At 43.5% G+C, this 21,567-nt stretch overlaps 1 protein-coding gene across 1 annotated transcript in view; it reads left to right on the forward strand.

Annotated features, from left to right (window-relative positions):
• Positions 1-21,567, forward strand: part of LOC112239891 (AT-rich interactive domain-containing protein 4B-like) — a 180,945-nt gene that overhangs the window by 100,478 nt on the left and 58,900 nt on the right. Inside the window, 2 exon segments of the mRNA XM_042305847.1 lie at positions 12,283-12,514; positions 18,137-18,510. Coding sequence (XP_042161781.1) covers positions 12,283-12,514; positions 18,137-18,510 — 606 coding nt within the window.

Genomic DNA, 21,567 nt, shown 5'->3' on the forward strand with positions numbered 1-21,567 from the left:
TGTATAAAAAAGACTGTGTAAAATAACTAATACCAAATACTGAGCTATATTGTATGCTCAAAAAATATGTCTATATTTTATCACCATTGACTAAGAGAAAGAGATTTTAACAATAATAATTAAATCAATTATCCAAAATTATTGCCTGTTTTCAATACTTCGCCTTATGAGGATAATGGCACTGCACCTTTTTCAACGGTTATCGACTGTAATATATGTAGCTGCCACTATTGAAACCATTGGAACACAGTTTATCATAGCGGTTTGCACTTTATTATGGATGGTAGGTTCAGTACACATCAGGCATTGTGTTGTTGTTGTTGTGGTGTTTGTTGATGTTTGACAGGTTGTCTTTGTAAATTATTTGTAAATTTATTGACTTAAGTGTATAAATAAAGTAAAAATCAAATCAAATGTATTTATATAGCCCTTCGTACATCAGCTGATATCTCAAAGTGCTGTACAGAAACCCAGCCTAAAACCCCAAACAGCAAGCAATGCAGGTGTTGAAGCACGGTGGCTAGGAAAAACTCCCTAGAAAGGCCAAAACCTAGGAAGAAACCTAGAGAAGAACCAGGCTATGTGGGGTGGCCAGTCCTCTTCTGGCTGTGCCGGGTGGAGATTGTATCAGAACATGGCCAAAATGTTCAAATGTTCATAAATGACCAGCATGGTCAAATAATAATAATCACAGGCAGAACAGTTGAAACCAGAGCAGCAGCACGGCCAGGTGGAATGGGGACAGCAAGGAGTCATCATGTCAGGTAGTCCTGAGGCATGGTCCTAGGGCTCAGGTCCTCCGAGAGAGAGAAAGAAAGAGAGAAAGAGAAAATTAGTGAGAGCAAACTTAAATTCACACAGGACACCGGATAGGACAGGGGTAGTACTCCAGATAGACTGACCCTAGCCCCCCGACACATAAACTACTGCAGCATAAATACTGGAGGCTGAGACAGAAAAAAATATACATACGGTACCAGTCAAATGTTTGGACACTCCTTCCAGGGTTTTCTTTATTTTTACTATTTTCTACATTGTAGAATAATTAAATAACATACAGTGTGGCAAAAAAGTATTTAGTCAGCCACCAATTGTGCAAGTTCTCCCAATTAAAAAAGATGACAGAGGCCTGTAATTTTCATCATAGGTACACTTCAACTATGACAGACTCAATGAGAAAAGAAAATCCAGAAAATCACACTGTAGGATTTTTAATTAATTTATTTGTAAATTATGGTTGAAAATAAGTATTTGGTCACCTACATACAAGCAAGATTTCTGGCTCTCACAGACCTGTAACTTCTTCTTTAAGAGGCTCCTCTGTCCTCCACTCGTTACCTGTATTAATGGCACCTGTTTGAACTTGTTATCAGTATAAAAGACACCTGTCCACAACCTCTAACAGTCACACTCCAAACTCCACTATGGACAAGACCAAAGAGCTGCCATAGGACACCAGAAACAAAATTGTAGACCTGCACCATGCTGGGAAGACTGAATCTGCAATAGGTAAGCAGCTTGGTTTGAAGAAATCAACTGTGGGAGCAATTATTAGGAAATGGAAGACAAACAAGACCACTGATAATCTCCCTCGATCTGGGGCTCCACGCAAGATCTCACCCTGTGGGGTCAAAATGATCACAAGAACGGTGAGCAAAAATCCCAGAACCACACGGGGGGGACCTAGTGAATGACCTGCAGAGAGCTGGGACGAAAGTAACAAAGCCTACCATCAGTAAGTAACAACACTATGCCGCCAGGGACTCAAATCCTGCAGTGCCAGACGTGTGTCCCTGCTTAAGCCAGTACATGTCCAGGCCCGTCTGAAGTATGCTAGAGAGCATTTGGATGATCCAGAAGAAGATTGGGAGAATGTCATATGGTCAGATGAAACCAAAATATAACTTTTTGGTAAAAACTCAACTCGTCGTGTTTGGAGGACAAAGAATGCTGAGTTGCATCCAAAGAACACCATACCTACTGTGAAGCGTGGGGGTGGAAACATCATGCTTTGGGGCTGTTTTTCTGCAAAGGGACCAGGATGACTGATCTGTGTAAAGGAAAGAATGAATGGGGCAATGTATCGTGAGATTTTGAGTGAAAACCTCCTTCCATCAGCAAGGGCATTGAAGATGAAACGTGGGCTAGGTCTTTCAGCATGACGATGATCCCAAACACACCGCCCGGGCAACGAAGGAGTGGCTTCGCAAGAAGCATTTCAAGGTCCTGGAGTGGCCTAGCCAGTCTCCAGATCTCAACCCCATAGAAAATCTTTGGAGGGTTGAAAGTCCGTGTTGCCCAGCAACAGCCCCAAAACATCACTGCTCTAGAGGAGATCTGCATGGAGGAATGGGCCAAAATACCAGCAACAGTGTGTGAAAACCCTGTGAAGACTTACAGAAAACGTTTGACCTCTGTCATTGCCAACAAAGGGTATAAAACAAAGTATTGAGATCAATTCTAGTTATTGACCAAATACTTATTGTCCAAAAATCATGTAGAGTCAAACAAATCAAAATGTTTTATATTTGAGATTCTTCAAAGTAGTAACCAAAAAAGAGTCAAACAAATCAAAATATGTTTTATATTTGAGATTCTTCAAAGTAGCCACCCTTTGCCTTGATGACAGCTTTGTACACTCTGTCAGAATTGGATTGGGAGCTCTGGAGCTCTGTCAGAGGGACCATCGGGTTCTTGGTCACCTCCCTGACTAAGGCCCCTCTCCCCTGATTGCTCTGTTTGGCTGGGAGGCCAGCTCTTGGAAGAGTCTTGGTGGTTATAAACTTCTTCCATTTAAAAATGATGGAGGCCACTGTGTTCTTGTGGACCTTCAATGCAGATTTGTTTTGGTACCCTTTCCCAGATCTGTGCCTCGACACAATCCTGTCTCGGACCTCTACTGACAATTTCTACAACCTCATGGCTTGGTTTTTGCTCTGACATGCACTGTCAACTGTGGGACCTTCTATAGACAGAATCAACTGGCAAGGCTCTAATTGTGGAATGATGTCATCAGAGTTGCCAGCTGAACACTGTATGCTGGAAACACTTGGTTTGTTATTTTTGTATAAAACATAGTCAATATTCGTTAAATATAAATACTGAACTTGTTTTTACGTGGATTCATTAGCTTTTAACAGCTAAGACCGCTATTTCTTGTCCCGGAATCCCACTTTACAGACAGGTTGAAGCCCGCTTGACAGACAGGTTGAAGCCCGCTTGACAGACAGGTTGAAGCCCGCTTGACAGACAGGTTGAAGCCCGCTTGACAGACAGGTTGAAGCCCGCTTGACAGACAGGTTGAAGCCCGCTTGACAGACAGGTTGAAGCCCGCTTGACAGACAGGTTGAAGGCATCCGTGACAGAGAGGGAGAAGCGTCCAGCTGTATACCTGTATACAGGTAGTCTAGCTACTGTAGCTACATTTTCAGATATTACACGTTTCTAATTTAGTCAAAGTAATTTTAATTTCAAGTTAAAGTGTACTGTTAGCTAGCTCGCGAACGTTAGCTGGCTCGCTAAGTGTATTGTTAGCTAGCTCGCGAACGTTAGCTGGCTCGCTAAGTGTACTGTTAGCTAGCTCGCGAACGTTAGCTGGCTCGCTAAGTGTACTGTTAGCTAGCTCGCAAACGTTAGTTGGCTCGCTAAGTGTACTGTTCGCTAGCTCGCTAACTTTACATGTATAGTCTGTAGTAATATTTCAAATCAAATCAAAAGTTATTTGTCACATGCAACTTTTCAGGGAAGTCAGGAACCAATATACACAGTCAGTTAGGAAAGCTAAGGCTAGCTTTTTCAAACAGAAATTTGCATTCTGTAGCACCAATTACAAAATGTTCTGGGACACTGTAAAGTCCATGGAGAATAAGAGCACCTCCTCCCAACTGCCCACTGTACTGAGGCTAGGAAACACTGTCACCAGCAATAAATCTACGATATTCGAGAATTTCAACAAGCATTTTTCTACGGCTGGCCATACTTTCCACCTGGCTACCTCTACCCCGGCCAACATCTCTGCACCCCCGGCAGCAACTTGCCCAAGCCTCCCCATTTTCTCCTTCACCCAAATCCAGACAGCTGATGTTCTGAAGGAGCGGCAAAATCTGGATCTCTACAAATCAGCTGGGCTGGACAATCTGGACCCTCTCTTTCCAAAATGATCCACCGAAATTCAAATCAAATCAAATTTTATTTGTCACATACACATGGTTAGCAGATGTTAATGCGAGTGTAGCGAAATGCTTGTGCTTCTAGTTCCGACAGTGCAGTAATAACCAACAAGTAATCTAACTAACAATTCCAAAAAAACTACTGTCTTATACACAGTGTAAGGGGATAAAGAATATGTACATAAGGATATATGAATGAGTGATGGTACGGAGCAGCATAGGCAAGATACAGTAGATGGTATCGAGTACAGTATATACATATGAGATAAGTATGTAAACCAAGTGGCATAGTTAAAGTGGCTAGTGATACATGTATTACATAAGGATGCAGTCGATGATATAGAGTACAGTATCAACGTATGCATATGAGATGAACAATGTAGGGTAAGTAACATTATATAAGGTAGCATTGTTTAAAGTGGCTAGTGATATATTTACATCATTTCCCATCAATTCCCATTATTAAAGTGGCTGGAGTTGAGTCAGTGTCAGTGTGTTGGCAGCAGCCACTGAATGTTAGTGGTGGCTGTTTTAACAGTCTGATGGCCTTGAGATAGAAGCTGTTTTTCAGTCTCTCGGTCCCAGCTTTGATGCACCTGTACTGACCTCGCCTTCTGGATGATAGCGGGGTGAACAGGCAGTGGTTCGGGTGGTTGATGTCCTTGATGATCTTTATGGCCTTCCTGTAACATCGGGTGGTGTAGGTGTCCTGGAGGGCAGGTAGTTTGCCCCCGGTGATGCGTTGTGCAGACCTCACTACCCTCTGGAGAGCCTTACGGTTGAGGGCGGAGCAGTTGCCGTACCAGTCGGTGATACAGCCCGCCAGGATGCTCTCGATTGTGCATCTGTAGAAGTTTGTGAGTGCTTTTGGTGACGAGCCGAATTTCTTCAGCCTCCTGAGGTTGAAGAGGCGCTGCTGCACCTTCTTCACGGTGCTGTCTGTGTGAGTGGACCAATTCAGTTTGTCTGTGATGTGTATGCCGAGGGACTTAAAACTTGCTACCCTCTCCACTACTGTTCCATCGATGTGGATAGGGGGGTGTTCCCTCTGCTGTTTCCTGAAGTCCACAATCATCTCCTTAGTTTTGTTGACGTTGAGTGTGAGGTTATTTTCCTGACACCACACTCCGAGGGCCCTCACCTCCTCCCTGTAGGCCGTCTCGTCGTTGTTGGTAATCAAGCCTACCACTGTTGTGTCGTCCGCAAACTTGATGATTGAGTTGGAGGCGAGCGTGTTCACGCAGTCGTGGGTGAACAGGGTGTACAGGAGAGGGCTCAGAACGCACCCTTGTGGGGCCCCAGTGTTGAGGATCAGCGGGGTGGAGATGTTGTTGCCTACCCTCACCACCTGGGGGCGGCCCGTCAGGAAGTCCAGTACCCAGTTGCACAGGGCGGGGTCGAGACCCAGGGTCTCGAGCTTGATGACGAGCTTGGAGGGTACTATGGTGTTGAATGCCGAGCTGTAGTCGATGAACAGCATTCTCACATAGGTATTCCTCTTGTCCAGATGGGTTAGGGCAGTGTGCAGTGTGGTTGAGATTGCATCGTCTGTGGACCTATTTGGGCGGTAAGCAAATTGGAGTGAGTCTAGGGTGTCAGGTAGGGTGGAGGTGATATGGCCCTTGACTAGTCTCTCAAAGCACTTCATGATGACGGAAGTGAGTGCTACGGGGCGGTAGTCGTTTAGCTCAGTTACCTTAGCTTTCTTGGGAACAGGAACAATGGTGGCCCTCTTGAAGCATATGGGAACAGCAGACTGGTATAGGGATTGATTGAATATGTCCGTAAACACACCGGCCAGCTGGTCTGCGCATGCTCTGAGGGCGCGGCTGGGGATGCCGTCTGGGCCTGCAGCCTTGCGAGGGTTAACACGTTTAAATGTCTTACTCACCTCGGCTGCAGTGAAGGAGAGACCGCATGTTTTCGTTGCAGGCCGTGTCAGTGGCACTGTATTGTCCTCAAAGCGGGCAAAAAAGTTATTTAGTCTGCCTGGGAGCAAAACATCCTGGTCCGTGACTGGGCTGGTTTTCTTCTTGTAGTCCGTGATTGACTGTAGACCCTGCCACATGCCTCTTGTGTCTGAGCCGTTGAATTGAGATTCTACTTTGTCTCTGTACTGACGCTTAGCTTGTTTGATAGCCTTGCGGATGGAATAGCTGCACTGTTTGTATTCGGTCATGTTACCAGACACCTTGCCCTGATTAAAAGCAGTGGTTCACGCTTTCAGTTTCACGCGAATGCTGCCATCAATCCACGGTTTCTGGTTAGGGAATGTTTTAATCGTTGCTATGGGAACGACATCTTCAACGCACGTTCTAATGAACTCGCACACCGAATCAGCGTATTCGTCAATATTGTTGTCTGACGCAATACGAAACATCTCCCAGTCCACGTGATGGAAGCAGTCTTGGAGTGTGGAGTCAGCTTGGTCAGACCAGCGTTGGACAGACCTCAGCGTGGGAGCCTCTTGTTTTAGTTTCTGTCTGTAGGCAGGGATCAACAAAATGGAGTCGTGGTCAGCTTTTCCGAAAGGGGGGCAGGGCAGGGCCTTATATGCGTCGCGGAAGTTAGAGTAACAATGATCCAAGGTCTTTCCACCCCTGGTTGCGCAATCGATATGCTGATAAAATTTAGGGAGTCTTGTTTTCAGATTAAATTGTTGCAACCCCTATTACTAGCCTGTTCAACCTCTTTCGTATCGTCTGAGATCTCCAAAGATTGGAAAGCGGACGCGGTCATCCCCCTCTTCAAAGGGGAGACACTCTAGACCCAAACTGTTACAGACCTATATCTATCCTACCCTGCCTTTTCTAAAATTTTCGAAAGCCAAGTTAACAAACAGATCACCGACCATTTCGAATCCACCCGTACCTTCTCCACTGTGCAATCTGGTTTCCGAGCTGGTCACGGGTGCACCTTAGCCACGCTCGAGGTCCTAAACGATATCATAACCACCATCGATAAAAGACAGGACTGTGCAGCCGTCTTCATCGACCTGGCCAAGGCTTTCGACTCTGTCAATCACTGCATTCTTATCGGCAGACTCAATAGCCTTGGTTTCTCAAATGATTGCCTCGCCTGGTTCACCAACTACTTCTCAGATTTCAGTGTGTCAAATCAGAGGGCCTGTTGTCCAGACCTCTGGCAGTCTCTATGGGGGTGCCACAGGGTTCAATTCTCGGGCCGACTCTTTCCTCTGTATATATCAATGATGTCGCTCTTGCTGCTGGTGATTCTCTGATCCACCTCTATTCAGACGACACCATTCTGTATACTTCTGGCCCTTCTTTGGACACTGTTAACAACTCTCCAAACAAGCTTCAATGCCATACAACACTCCTTCCGTGACCTCCAACTGCTTTTAAATGCTAGTAAAACTAAACGCATGCTCTTCAACCAATCGCTGCCCACACCTGCCCGCCCATCCAGCATCACTTCTCTGGACGGTTCTGACTTAGAATATGTGGACAACTACAAATACCTAGGTGTCTGGTTAGACTGTAAACTCTCCTTCCAGACTCTCATTAAGCATCTCCAATCCAAAATGAAATCTAGAATCGGCTTTCTGTTTCGCAACAAAGCCTCCTTCCCTCATGCTACCAAACATACCCTCGTAAACTGACTATCCTGCCGACTTCGGTGATGTCATTTACAAAATAGCCTCCAACACTCTACTCAGCAAATTAGATGTCTTTCTTATTGCCATCCGTTTTATCACCAAAGCCCCATATACTATCTACCACTGCGACCTGTACGCTCTCGTTGGCTGGCCCTCGCTACATATTCGTCGCCAAACCCACTGGCTCCAGGTCATCTGTTATTTTACCAGGTAAGTTGACTGAGAACACGTTCTCATTTGCAGCAACAACCTGGGGAATAGTTACAGGGGAGAGGAGGGGGATGAATGAGCCAATTGTAAACTGGGGATTATTAGGTGACCATGATGTTTTGAGGGCCAGATTCAGAATTTAGCCAGGACACTGGGGTTAACACCCCTACTCTTACGATAAGTGCCATGGGATCTTTAATGACCTCAGAGAGTCAGGACACCCATTTAACGTCCCATCCGAAAGACGTCACCCTACACAGGGCAGTGTCCCCAATCACTGGGGCATTGGGAAACATTTTTAGACCAGAAGAAAGAGTGCCTCCTACTGGCCCTCCAACACCACTTCCAGGAGCATCTGGTCTCCCATCCAGGAACTGACCAGGAAGCAAGCCAGCAGTGGTATGCTGCTGGCTACCATCTGCGCGTCTATCACTCCAGTGTTAATGCCAAATTATTTAGCCTCTATGGCCTTACCTCCTACTATTCTACATTTGCACACAATGTCTATAGATTTTTTGTATTGTGTTATTGACTGTATGTTTGTTTATTCCATGTGTAACTCTGTATTGTTTTTGTGGCACTGCTTTGCTTTATCTTGGCCAGGTCGCAGTTGTAAATGAGAACTTGTTCTTAACTGACCTACTTTGTTAAATAAAGGTGAAATAAAATATAAAATGGTTTACCAAGTGAACCACCTGGTTAAATAATAAAGGTGAAATAAAAAAATAAATGTCAAATACAACAGGTGCGAGCCCCAACAATGAAGTTTTAAGAAAATACCTACAAAAAAAGTAAGAAATAAAAGTATTATATAAAATATTATTTGCATTTGAGCCATTTTCTTTGCTATTGATAGCCTAATGTTAAATAGTTTACATTTGAATCTGGTTGGTTAGCCACCTGCAGATTCATGCAGTATATGAACTTCATGAGTTGGGATTATCGTTAGTTGTTTGCCAAGCTAGCTAGCTACATAGTTAACAAAAGACTCCACTATGCAAGTATCCATTTGAATAGAATGTTCATGATATCACTGCAAAGTCTGAGCTGCCAACTGTGGGACCTTGAAAAGACAGGTGTGTGCCTTCCCAAATCACGTCCAATCAATTTAATTTACCACAGGTGTTGTGGAAACATCTCAAGGATGATCAATGGAAACAAGATGCACCTGAGCTCAATTTTGAGTCTCATATCAAAGGGTCTGAATACTTGTACAGTTGAAGTCGGAAGTTTACATACACCAAACACCTTCACCAAATACATTTAAACTCCCTGTCTTAGGATCACCACTTTATTTTAAGAATGTAAAATGTCAGAATAATAGTAGAGAGAATGATTATTTCAGCTTTTATTTCTTTCATCACATTTCCAGTGGGTCAAAAGTTTACATACACTCAATTAGTATTTGGTAGCATTGCTTTAAATTGTTTAACTTGGGTCAAACATTTCAGGTAGCCTTCCACAAGCTTCCCACAATAAGTTGGGTGAATTTTGGCCCATTTCTCCTGACAGAGCTGGTGTAACTGAGTCAGGTTTGTAGGCCTTCTTGCTCGCACCCACAAATCTTCTCTGGGATTGAGGTCAGGGCTTTAAAATGGCCACTCCAATACCTTGACTTTGTTGTCCTTAAGCCATTTTGCCACAACTTTGGAAATATGCTTGGGGTCATTGTCCATTTGGAAGACCCATTTGTGACCAAGCTTTAACTTCCTGACTGATGTCTTGAGATGTTGCTTCAATATGTCCACATAATTTTCCATCCTCATGAATCCATCGATTTTGTGAAGTGCACCAGTCCCTCCTGCAGCAAAGCACAACATGATGCTGCCACCACCGGCCTCACAGTTGGGATGGTGTTCTTCAGCTTGCAAGCCTCCCCTTTTTCCTCCAAACATAACAATGGTGTCACGCCCTGGTCTTAGTATTTTGTGTTTTCTTTATTTATTTGGCCAGGCCAGGGTGTGACATGGGTTTATTTTGTGGTGTGTTTTTGTATTGGGGTTTTAGTAGGTATTGGGATTGTGGCTTAGTAGGGTTGTCTAGAAAAGTCTATGGTTGCCTGAGGTGGTTCTCAATCAGAGGCAGGTGATTCTCGTTGTCTCTGATTGGGAACCATATTTAGACAGCCATATTCTTTGAGTGTTTCGTGGGTGATTGTTCCTGTCTCTGTGTTAGTTTGCACCAGTTTAGGCTGTTTCGGTTTTCACGTTACGTTTATTGTTTTTGTATTGTTCTTGTTTCATCTTCATTAAAGATGTATCGAATTAACCACGCTGCATTTTGGTCCGACTCTCCTTCGACGGAAGAAAACCGTAACAAATGGTCATTATGGCCAAACAGTTCTATTTTTGTTTCATCAGACCAGAGGACATTTCTACAATCTTTGTCCCCATGTGAAGTTGCAAACCTCAGCCTGGCTTTTCTATTGCGGTTTTGGAGCAGTGGCTTCTTCCTTGCTGAGAGGCCTTTCAGGTTATGTCGATATAGGACTCGTTTTACTGTGAATATAGATACTTTTGTACCTGTTTCCTCCAGCATTTTCACAAGATCTTTTGCTGTTGTTCTGGGATTGATTTGCATTTTTCGCACCAAAGTAGGTTCATCACTAGGAGACAGAACGCATCTCCTTCCTGAGCGGTATGACGGCTGCGTGGTCCCATGGTGTTTATACTTGTGTACTATTGTTTGTATAGATGAACGTGGTACATTCAGGCGTTAGGAAATTGCTCCCAAGGATGAACCAGACTTGTGGAGGCCTACAATTTTTTTCTGAGGTCTTAGCTGATTTATTTGGATTTTCCCAAGATGTGAAGCAAAGAGGCACTGAGTTTGAAGGTAGGCCTTGAAATACATCCACAGGTACACCTCCAATTGACTCAAATGATGTCAATTAGCCCATCAGAAGCTTCTAAAGCCATGACTTCATTTTCTGGAATTTTCCAAGCTGTTTAAAGGCACAGTCAACTTGGTGTATGTAAACGTCTGACCCACTGGAATTGTGATACAGTGAAATAATCTGTCTGTAAATCGTTGTTGGAAAAATTACTTGTGTCATGCACAAAGTAGATGTCCTAACCGACTTGCCAAAACTATAGTTTGTTATATGTAATTTGTGGAGTGGTTGAAAAACAAGTTTTAATGATTCCAACCTAAATGTATGTAACTTGTATTTAACTTATTGTGGGAAGCTTGTGGAAGGCTACCCGAAACGATTGACCCAAGTTAAACAATTTAAAGGCAATGCTACCAAATTCTAATTGAGTGTATGTAAACTTCTGACACACTGGGAATGTGATGAAAGAAATAAAAGTTTTTAAATAAATCTTTCTCTACTATTATTTGACATTTCACATTCTTAAAATATAGTGGTGATCCTACCTGACCTTAAACAAGGAATTTTTACTAGGATTAAATGTCAGGAATTGTGAAACTGAATGTAAATGTATTTGTCTAAGGTGGATGTAAACTTCTGACTTCAACTGTGTATAAATATATATTACGTTATACAGGTAAGTCAATAAAGGACTAATTGTTTTTTATAAAGATGACATATCAAACATAATAAACACCAATAATCAACTACAATTACGCTATGCTTTATGTGTACTGAACCTACCACCCGTTATAAATTGCAATGCGCCATCGTCTGTCCCAATGGCTTCAAAACTGGCTGCTGAATTTATATAAACAACATTGCCATCGTCATATAGAGGACATCGCCATAGTCAGTAATCAGAATGAATGTTGACAGATTGATTTGTTTTGTGATGTTTACTATAGATTACTATTTTAATTCTTAATTTCTTCACTCATCCATATGCTTTTTGAAAGTGTAGCTTTTCATCAATCCAGATGTCCAGATATTTCATCAGATAACCTTTTACGTGGGGTTATTTGTCACATCACATGGTTAGCAGATGTTAATGCACCTTGTGCTTCTAGTTCCACAATGCAAATCAGCAAGTAATCAACTAACAATTCCAAAAAAACTACTGATAACCTTATATGAATGAGTGATGGTACAGAGCAGCATAGGCAAGATACAGTAGATGATATCGAGTACAGTATATACATATGAGATACTTGGTTTTTAACTTGGTTTTACCTGCATTAAGTACCAATTTCAGTTCAACAAAGGCTTTCTGAAGTAGAGGCAGATTGAAGTTATTTGATAAGGTATTGTTTTGCTCCTCTTTATCAAGGACTCTAATAACTCCAGGTGGTATTGGAGTCACAGTGTTGACACCTTATTTGTGGTTGTTGACGTGTTGGGTTCCTTCTCAGGTACCTGTATGGGTTTGAGGAATACTGCACCTCCTGCGTCATCACTTTCCGTATGGACCTACCCCTGAAGCAGCCCAAGGCGGAGGGGGAGAGTGGGGAGGCATGGTCAGGGGGAGCCACTTCCGTCCCCCCTGTAGCCTCCTCCAGCTGTGGAGAGGAACAGAAGCAGAATGTATCTGAGAAATCCTCAGCGAGCTCAGAGACCAGCAGCGCTCAGCCTGACATCTACAAGGTCTCTGTCTCTCTCTCTCTCTCTGTCTCAAATCAATTCAAAGGTTGTTTTTTTTGGAATGGGAAACTCCTGAGTGACGCAGCAGTCTAAGGCACTGCATCTCAGTGCTAGTGGTGTTACTACAGACCCTGGTTCGATTCCAGGCTGTGTCACAACTGCCCGTGATTGGGAGTCTCATAGGGCATCGCACAATTGGCCCAATGACGTCCAGGTTTGGCCAGGATTAGCCGTCATTGTTAATAAGAATTTGTTCTTAACTGATTTGCCTTAATAAAGATGCAAATAAAAAGTAACCATATGTTTACAAAGCAAGTGAAATAGATCATTTATTTTAGTTTTTGTTTATTATCAGAAATTAACAGTTACACAAATTTCAAAAGAATAGAGACTTTTCACATTTTATAATATTGGCTATACACTGAGTGCACAAAACATTAGGAATACCTGCTCTTTTGACATACTGACCAAGTAAATCCAGATGAAATCTATGATCCCTTGTTGATGTCACTTGTTAAATCAACATCAATCAGTATAGATGAAGGGGAGGAGTCAGGTTAAAGAAGGATTTTTAAGTCTTGAGACAATTGAGACATGGATTGTATATATATATAGTGCCTTTGGAAAGTATTCAGACCCCTTGACTTGTTCTACATTTTGTTGCGTTACAGCCTTATTCTAAAATTGATTAAATAAATAAAAATCCTCATCAATCTACACACAATACCCCATAATGACAACCAAAAACATGGCTTTAGAAACTTTACCAAATGTATTTAAAATAAAAAACGGATACCTTATTTACATACGTATTCAAACCCTTTGCAATGAGACTCGAAATTGAGCTCAGGTGCATCCTGTTTCCATTGATCATCCTTGATGTTTCTACAACTCGATTGGAGTCCACCTGTGGTTAATTCAATTGATTGGACATGATTTGGAAAGGCACACTCCTGTCTATATAAAGGTCTCACAGTAGTCAGAGCAGAAACCAAGCCATGAGGTCGAAGGAATTGTCCGTAGAGCACCGAGACAGGATTCTGTTTACATAGATCTGGGGTAGGGTACCAAAACATTTCCAAAACATTTCTGCAGCATTGAAGGTCCCCAGAACACAGTGCCCTCCATCATTCTTAAATGGAAGAAGTTCGGAACCACTAACACTCTTCCTAAAGCTGGCCGGCCTGGCCAAACTGAGCAATCGGGGGAGAAGTGCCTTGGTCAGGGAGGTGACCAAGAATCCAATGGTCACTCTGACAGAGCTCCAGAGTTCCTCTGTGAAGATTGGACCACCTTCCAGAAGGACAACCATCTCTGCAGCACTCCACCAATCAGGCCTTAATGGTAGTTGGCAGACGGAAGCTACTCCTCAGTAAAAGGCACATGACAGCCCACTTGGAGTTTGCCAAAAAGCACCTAAAGGACTCTCAGACTATGAGAAACAAGATTATCTGGTCAGATGAAACCAAGATTGAACTCTTTGGCCTGAATGCCAAGGGGTACGTATGGAGGAAACCTGGCACGATCCCTATGGTGAAGTATGGTGGTGGCAGCATGTGGGGACCTCGGCCACTCGAGCCACATCCTTTTCACCCCGCTACCATCTAGAAGGTGGATGGAAACCCTGGACTGGGTTAATGAGCGGTTTCCTTCCTCTCCGGAAACTGAGTTAGTAAGGACGCCTGTATCCTTGTAGTGACTGGGTGTAATGATTCTCCGTCCAAAGTGTAATTAATAACTTCACCATGCTCAAAGGGATATTCAATGTCTGCCTTTTTTTTTTTTACCCAACTACTAATAGGTGCCTTTCTTTGTCTCTGTTGTTGAACCTGTTTGACATTCAGTGATGAGGTAGTCATTACAATAATCATGTTAAACATTAAGCAACGTATTATGTGACTTGTTAAGCAAATTTGTGGCCCATTTCAGGAAACCAGGCATATGTCACAAACTACAGGAGAGCCATTTTTTGTTTCTTTTTAAAAAAACTTTCATGTGCCTTAATGACAAACTTGTATGCCATCTGTAAATACGAATACATTTGTTAAATTACGAGCCTAGTTGGTTTGTTGCTATGTGGTTACATTTTGAGCCTAGTTTGTTAATAAGCCACAGAAAAAGTCAGCAACCTTCCCACTAGCCATGATTGGCTGAGATAATGAGTGGGCTGGACATGCCAAAAGAGGAGTTCAGATTGGCCTGCCATATAGAGGGCTTCTGTCTATTTGAGCTGGTCAGTCTGTTGGTAATCCTGTCAAACGGATTTTTAAAACATGTATAATGTAGTGGAGCTGCATAAGTGTTGATCTCCACTTTCTGGAGGATCGAGTTTTGAAACCAGTGTAATTAGAGTAAAGATAGCTAAAGAGATGGAGAAAACACCTGTCTCCGGAATACATCTTCAAACTTAGGGCATCCGTGACAGGGAGACGCACCCACCATGTATGATGATGTAAGATAGCTAGCTACATTTTCAGATATGACACGTTTCTAATTTTGACAGAAGTTTAATTTCAAGCTAAAGTGTACTGTTAGCTAGCTGACGGTAGCTAGCTGGCTCCATACCTAACATTAAGTGTATGATGTTATTATTGTTATTTATTCAGCCATGTCTGTCTGGAGCTCACTGGTGCAGGAAACTCTTAGGGCCCAGAATATTTTATACAATGTTTCAAGTTTCTTGCAGAAAGGTGAAATGTAGCCAATGTGATTTATAGAATATTTATTTTTATCAGGCTCTTTTCTACCTGCAGACTGCAATGTTTTTATTTGTTGTCTTTATGTAGGCTATTTTTACATAGTTGGCAGTGGCAATAGATACTTTTTAGACTTTTATCATTTTAATTTAGATAGAATTTTGATTTCCCACATGACAAATGATTTTGAGATGCAAAGATGTTATTATGAATGAAATGAAACTGTTCAAATGAAAACCAGAACAGCAGATCAGTAGATGTTAAGATAAATTGTCACTTGACAAGAAACAGGGTGCAGACCCTTGGTGTAGTCTATTACCGGCAAGCTTTGTGAGCATAACGGCAGAATCTGTAAAGGCATCAGCAGTGGAAGGTCTGGTGGGGGTACAGTTTATTTTTATTTTCTTCTTGATTTCTGGCTCCCTCTTGAGTCATGTTTGCTTCTATCTCCTATGACATGACAGACATGGAAGCTCTGCTTCTATCTCCTATGACATGACAGACATGGAAGCTCTGCTTCTATCTCCTATGACATGAAAGACATGAAAGCTCTGCTACTAGCTCCTAAAACATCAAATACACATATTTAGCAGATGTTATTGTGGGTTTAGCAAAATACTTGTATTCCTAGGTCCAACAGTGCAGTAGTATCTAACAATCCACAACAGTACACACAACCTAAAAGTAAAATAATGGGACGGTATGCAAATTGAAGTGAGTCTAGGGCGTCAGGTAAGGTAGAGGTGATATGATCCTTAACTAGCCTTTCAAATCACTTCATGATGACAGAAGTGAGTGCTACGGGGTCATTTAGTTCAGTTATCTTTGCCTTCTTGGGAACAGGAACAATGGTGGCCATCTTGAAGCATGTGGGGGACAGTAGACTGGGATAGGGAGAGATTGAATATGTCTGTAAACACTACAGTAGAAATGACAAGACAATATACAGAAACTATGATGATAACTTAATAAGGCACTTACTTTGATAGGATGCACACATGTCCAAAGCTATAAAATGAATGTATCCTGTAGAAATTTGGGCTTCATCTGATAGTGTGCCTTTTTGTTTTTTATCCAAATATGAGACTGACCGCCTCGATTTGGTCTTATGGCGCTAAATTTGAAATTGTGTTTTTTAAATTGGATAAAAGTAAATACTCAGAGCTAGAAAATGTTATGTCTGTATGTCAGACACTACAGTTGAGGAGCATTGGGAAAGTAATTCTGCTTTGAAAGTTAATAAACTTGTAACCTCACTTTTGAGAAAACGGCACTTGATTGTTTTGGTACCTAGTGGAGAGCTCTTCTTTGTCTACACCCATTCAACATCGCTCACACCCTCTTAAACTTTAGCCCCACCCATCTCTTTAAGGATTCACATGAGGCCATGTGCTAAACATTCACTATATCAAATAACATCTAGGTTTATTTGTCACACTCACAGGATACAGAAGGTGTAAACGGTACAGTGAAGTGGTTACTAACATAGCAGCAATATCAGAAACAGAAAGTGTCCAGATACAATATTCGTATCATTATTAGATGACATTTACCAGACACACTGGTCTAAATGGATGGGTCATGTGAAGGAAATGATATGACCACCAGCCACATCTAGCTAGGTGGATGGGTCTCTGTTGTCCTAGACATGTACACATGTTCATGACATACTATAGATGGCCATAACCACCCCCCCCACCCCCCACCAGCCACATCTAGCTAGGTGGATGGGTCTCTGTTGTCTAGGCATAATCGATGATGGTAATCACCTCCAAATACACCTGGCTAACTTGATGGATCATGGAATTATCTGACAAAGTGGAGTATTTTGTTTAGACATGCAGCTAGCTAGCTAAATAATGAACCATAATACCAACTCATACAACTACCAACACAAACATTGCCATAGCTGTAGTATGACTCTGCAGGTAGCTAGCTAACATTAGGTTATAACTAGCAATGCAAATGGTTTTCTGATTTGAATAATATTACTACACAGATCATATACGTAACGTTAGCTAGCGAGCCAGCAAGTTAACATTTACTAGCTAACTAGCAGGAGTTTAAATCTTTAAATTGTTCAACTCCGTTTGGAAGTATAATCCACTGTTTGAAGAGGCGTGCCAGAACGGGAATTCATTACGCGTATTCCAGCCACCTACACAAACACTTTACAGATGAAATTCTCCAGAAATGAGCCTGGCAAACCTAGGTCACAGACCCCCCAAGAGCGGCATTACTCTCCCCCTGGTGCAAACAGACACCCCTTTTCTCCCAATCAGCCCACATTATTTAAAGATACAGCATTTGACAGAGCATTCAATGAAAATAATAAACATTAAGTTCATAGACCAGACATACCCTTATTGTCAGTTGCCAAAACACATTCTTTACATACCATTTATGGTGTTTTAACCTTTAGTTAGATGACCATGTATGTTTTTCACTTTAGATGGGCTTATATGTGTAACATTTGTTACGGATGATTGTTAAACAGGATATGATGCAATAAGATGATTTAGAAACAGGATATGATGTAATACGATTATTTATAAACAGGATATGATGCAATAAGATTTATAAACAGGATATGATGCAATAACATGATTTAGAAACAGGATATGATGTAATACGATTATTTATAAACAGGATATGATGCAATAAGATTTATAAACAGGATATGATGCAATAAGATGATTGATAAACAGGATATGATGTAATAAGATGATTGATAAACAGGATATGATGTAATAAGATGACTGTTAAACAGGATATGATGCAATAAGATGATTTATAAACAGGATATGATGTAATAAGATGATTGATAAACACGATATGATGTAATAAGATGATTGTTAAACAGGATATGATGTAATAAGATGATTGATAAACAGAATATGAAGTAACAGCACCATGTCACCCCCCACAGGAGGAGAAGACTGAGCTGACCAAGGACAAACCTGAGGCAGAACCTTTGAAGCCTGTGCAGCGGATGGCTGAAAGGGAAGGTGATGATGACAATGAGGAAGAAGATGATTGTCACAAGCATGAGTCTGATGATGAAGACTGGCCTTCATTTGCTCGCCTCAGAGTGAAGCTGGAACCTTACGATGAGGAGCAGGAGGAAGGGAAGGAGGAGGACATCACGGGGTAGGTGGTTCTCTCTCCCTGGGACTGGGAAGGAGGAGGACATCTCTGGGTAGGTGGTTCTCTCTGCCTGGGACTGGGAAGGAGGAGGACATCTCTGGGTAGGTGGTTCTCTCTCCCTAGGACTGGGAAGGAGGAGGACATCTCTGGCTCTGGGTAGGTGGGGCTGGGTAGGAGGAGGACATCTCTGGCTCTGGGTAGGTGGTTCTCTTTCCCTGGGGCTGGGAAAGAGGAGGACATCTCTGGCTCTGGGTAGGTGGTTCTCTCTCCCTGGGGCTGAGAAGGAGGAGGACATCTCTGGCTCTGGGTAGGTGGGGCTGGGTAGGAGGAGGACATCTCTGGCTCTGGGTAGGTGGTTCTCTTTCCCTGGGGCTGGGAAGGAGGAGGACATCTCTGGGTAGGTGGTTCTCTCTCCCTGGGGCTGGGAAGGAGGAGGACATCTCTGGCTCTGGGTAGATGGTTCTCTCTCCCTGGGGCTTGGAAGGAGGAGAACATCTCTGGCTCTGGGTAGGTGGGGCAGGGGGCTGAGAAGGAGGAGGACATCGCTGGCTCTGGGTAGGTGGGGCTGGGTAGGAGGAGGACATCTCTGGCTCTGGGTAGGTGGTTCTCTTTCCCTGGGGCTGGGAAGGAGGAGGACATCGCTGGCTCTGGGTAGGTGGGGGGCTGGGTAGGAGGAGGACATCTCTGGCTCTGGGTAGGTGGTTCTCTTTCCCTGGGGCTGGGAAGGAGGAGGACATCTCTGGGTAGGTGGTTCTCTCTCCCTGGGGCTGGGAAGGAGGAGGACATCTCTGGCTCTGGGTAGATGGTTCTCTCTCCCTGGGCTGGGAAGGAGGAGGACATCTCTGGCTCTGGGTAGGTGGGGCTGGGAAGGAGGAGGACATCTCTGGCTCTGGGTAGGTGGTTCTCTCTCCCTGGGGCTGGGAAGGAGGAGGACATCTCTGGCTCTGGGTAGGTGGTTCTCTCCATGGGGCTGGGAAGGAGGAGGACATCTTTGGGTAGGTGGTTCTCTCTCTACGGCTGGGGTATCAGGCAGTACGTTTGAGCGTTGCACAATTCTGGAAACTATCCTCAAATTCCTGACTTTTCCGTAAATCCTGGTTGGAGAATCCCCGACCAGGATTTCTTGATAAACCTGGGGATTTCGGGCATGTTTCTGGGACCCTAGTGATGATATCGTAAGGATTTCTCTACTTGTGGAACTCTTCAGCTGATGGGGAATGATGCCCAATGTGTTCCAATAATAGACCCATCTCATATCATTCAGTACTGGATTCATAAAGTAAACGTCCAATGATTGTAGTACATTGACAATAATAATTGAGAGGTCCTAGAACTGAGCACTGATGAACACCTGATTTAATTTGACCAAATAATGATACACGTGGTACACACAAATAATGTGTCCGTACTCAGTATCTATGCAAAAAATAGCACTTTACATTGAAATGTTCAAATATTTAAAAATTCACCCTTGATACTTATGTAGCCTTAAGTTAATGGCATAATATTACCCTGGCTGAGCTCTACTCTACTGCCCCTCTATTGCCCTGGCTGAGCTCTACTCTACTGCCCCTCTATTGCCCTGGCTGAGCTCTACTCTACTGCCCCTCTATAGCCCTGGCTGAGCTCTACTCTACTGCCCTCTATTGCCCTGGCTGAGCTCTACTCTACTGCCCCTCTATTGCCCTGGCTGAGCTCTACTCTACTGCCCCTCTATTGCCCTGGCTGAGCTCTACTCTACTTCCCCTCTACCCTCTATTGCCCTGGCTGAGCTCTACTCTACTATTCTACTGCCCCTCTACCCTCTATTGCCCTGGCTGAGCTCTACTCTACTGCCCCTCAGAGCTCTACTCATATCTACATGTACTTACTACCTCAATCAGCCTGACTAACCGGTGTCTGTATATAGCCTCTCTACTGTTATTTTTCACTGTCTTTTTACATGTGTTTTATTTCTTTACTTAATAACTATTGTTCACCTAATACATTTTTTGCACTATTGATTAGAGCCTATAAGTAAGCATTTCACTGTAAGGTCTACACCTGTTCTATTCGGCACACGTGACAAATACACTTTGATTTGATACCCTCTATTGCCCTGGCTGAGTTCTTTTCTACTGCTCCTCTACCCTCTATTGCCCTGGCTGAGTTCTTTTCTACTGCCCCTCTACCCTCTATTGCCCTAGCTGAGTTCTATTCTACTGCCCCTCTACCCTCTATTGCCCTGGCTGAGTTCTATTCTTGCACCCTTGACCCTCTTGCCCTGGCTGAGTTATTTTCTACTGCCCCTCGACCCTCTATTGCCCTGGCTGAGTTCTTTTCTACTGCCCCTCGACCCTCTATTGCCCTGGCTGAGTTCTTTTCTACTGCCCCTCTACCCTCTATTGCCCTGGCTGAGTTCTTTTCTACTGCCCCTCTACCCTCTATTGCCCTAGCTGAGTTCTATTCTACTGCCCCTCTACCCTCTATTGCCCTGGCTGAGTTCTATTCTACTGCCCCTCGACCCTCTATTGCCCTGGCTGAGCTCTATTCTACTGCCCCTCTATTGCCCTGGCTGAGCTCTACTCTACTGCCCCTCTATTGCCCTGGCTGAGTTCTTTTCTACTGCCCCTCTACCCTCTATTGCCCTGGCTGAGTTCTATTCTACTGCCCCTCTACCCTCTATTGCCCTGGCTGAGTTCTATTCTACTGCCCCTCTACCCTCTATTGCCCTGGCTGAGTTCTATTCTACTGCCCCTTTACCCACTATTGCCCTGGCTGAGTTCTATTCTACTGCCCTTCTACCCTCTATTGCCCTGGCTGAGCTCTACTCTACTGCCACTCTATTGCCCTGGCTGAGCTCTACTCTACTATTCTACTGTCCCTCTACCCTCTATTGCCCTGGCTGAGCTCTACTCTACTGGCCCTCTACCCGCTGTGCCCCTCTAGTGATGTCGCTGTGCCCCTCTAGTGATGTCGCTGTGCCCCTCTAGTGATTTGGCTGCTCAGTCAGCTAGCTAGTCAGCTAGCTAGTCAGTCAGTCAGCTAGCTAGTCAGTCAGCTAGCTAGTCAGCTAGCTAGTCAGTCAGCTAGCTACTCAGTCAGTCAGCTAGCTACTCAGTCAGTCAGCTAGCTAGTCAGTCAGCTAGCTAGTCAGTCAGTCAGCTAGCTAGTCAGTCAGTCAGCTAGCTAGTCAGTCAGCTAGCTAGTCAGTCAGTCAGCTAGTCAGTCAGC

This window comes from Oncorhynchus tshawytscha, linkage group LG25 (assembly GCF_018296145.1).
Source record: "Oncorhynchus tshawytscha isolate Ot180627B linkage group LG25, Otsh_v2.0, whole genome shotgun sequence".
Classification (NCBI taxonomy): Eukaryota; Metazoa; Chordata; class Actinopteri; order Salmoniformes; family Salmonidae; genus Oncorhynchus; species Oncorhynchus tshawytscha.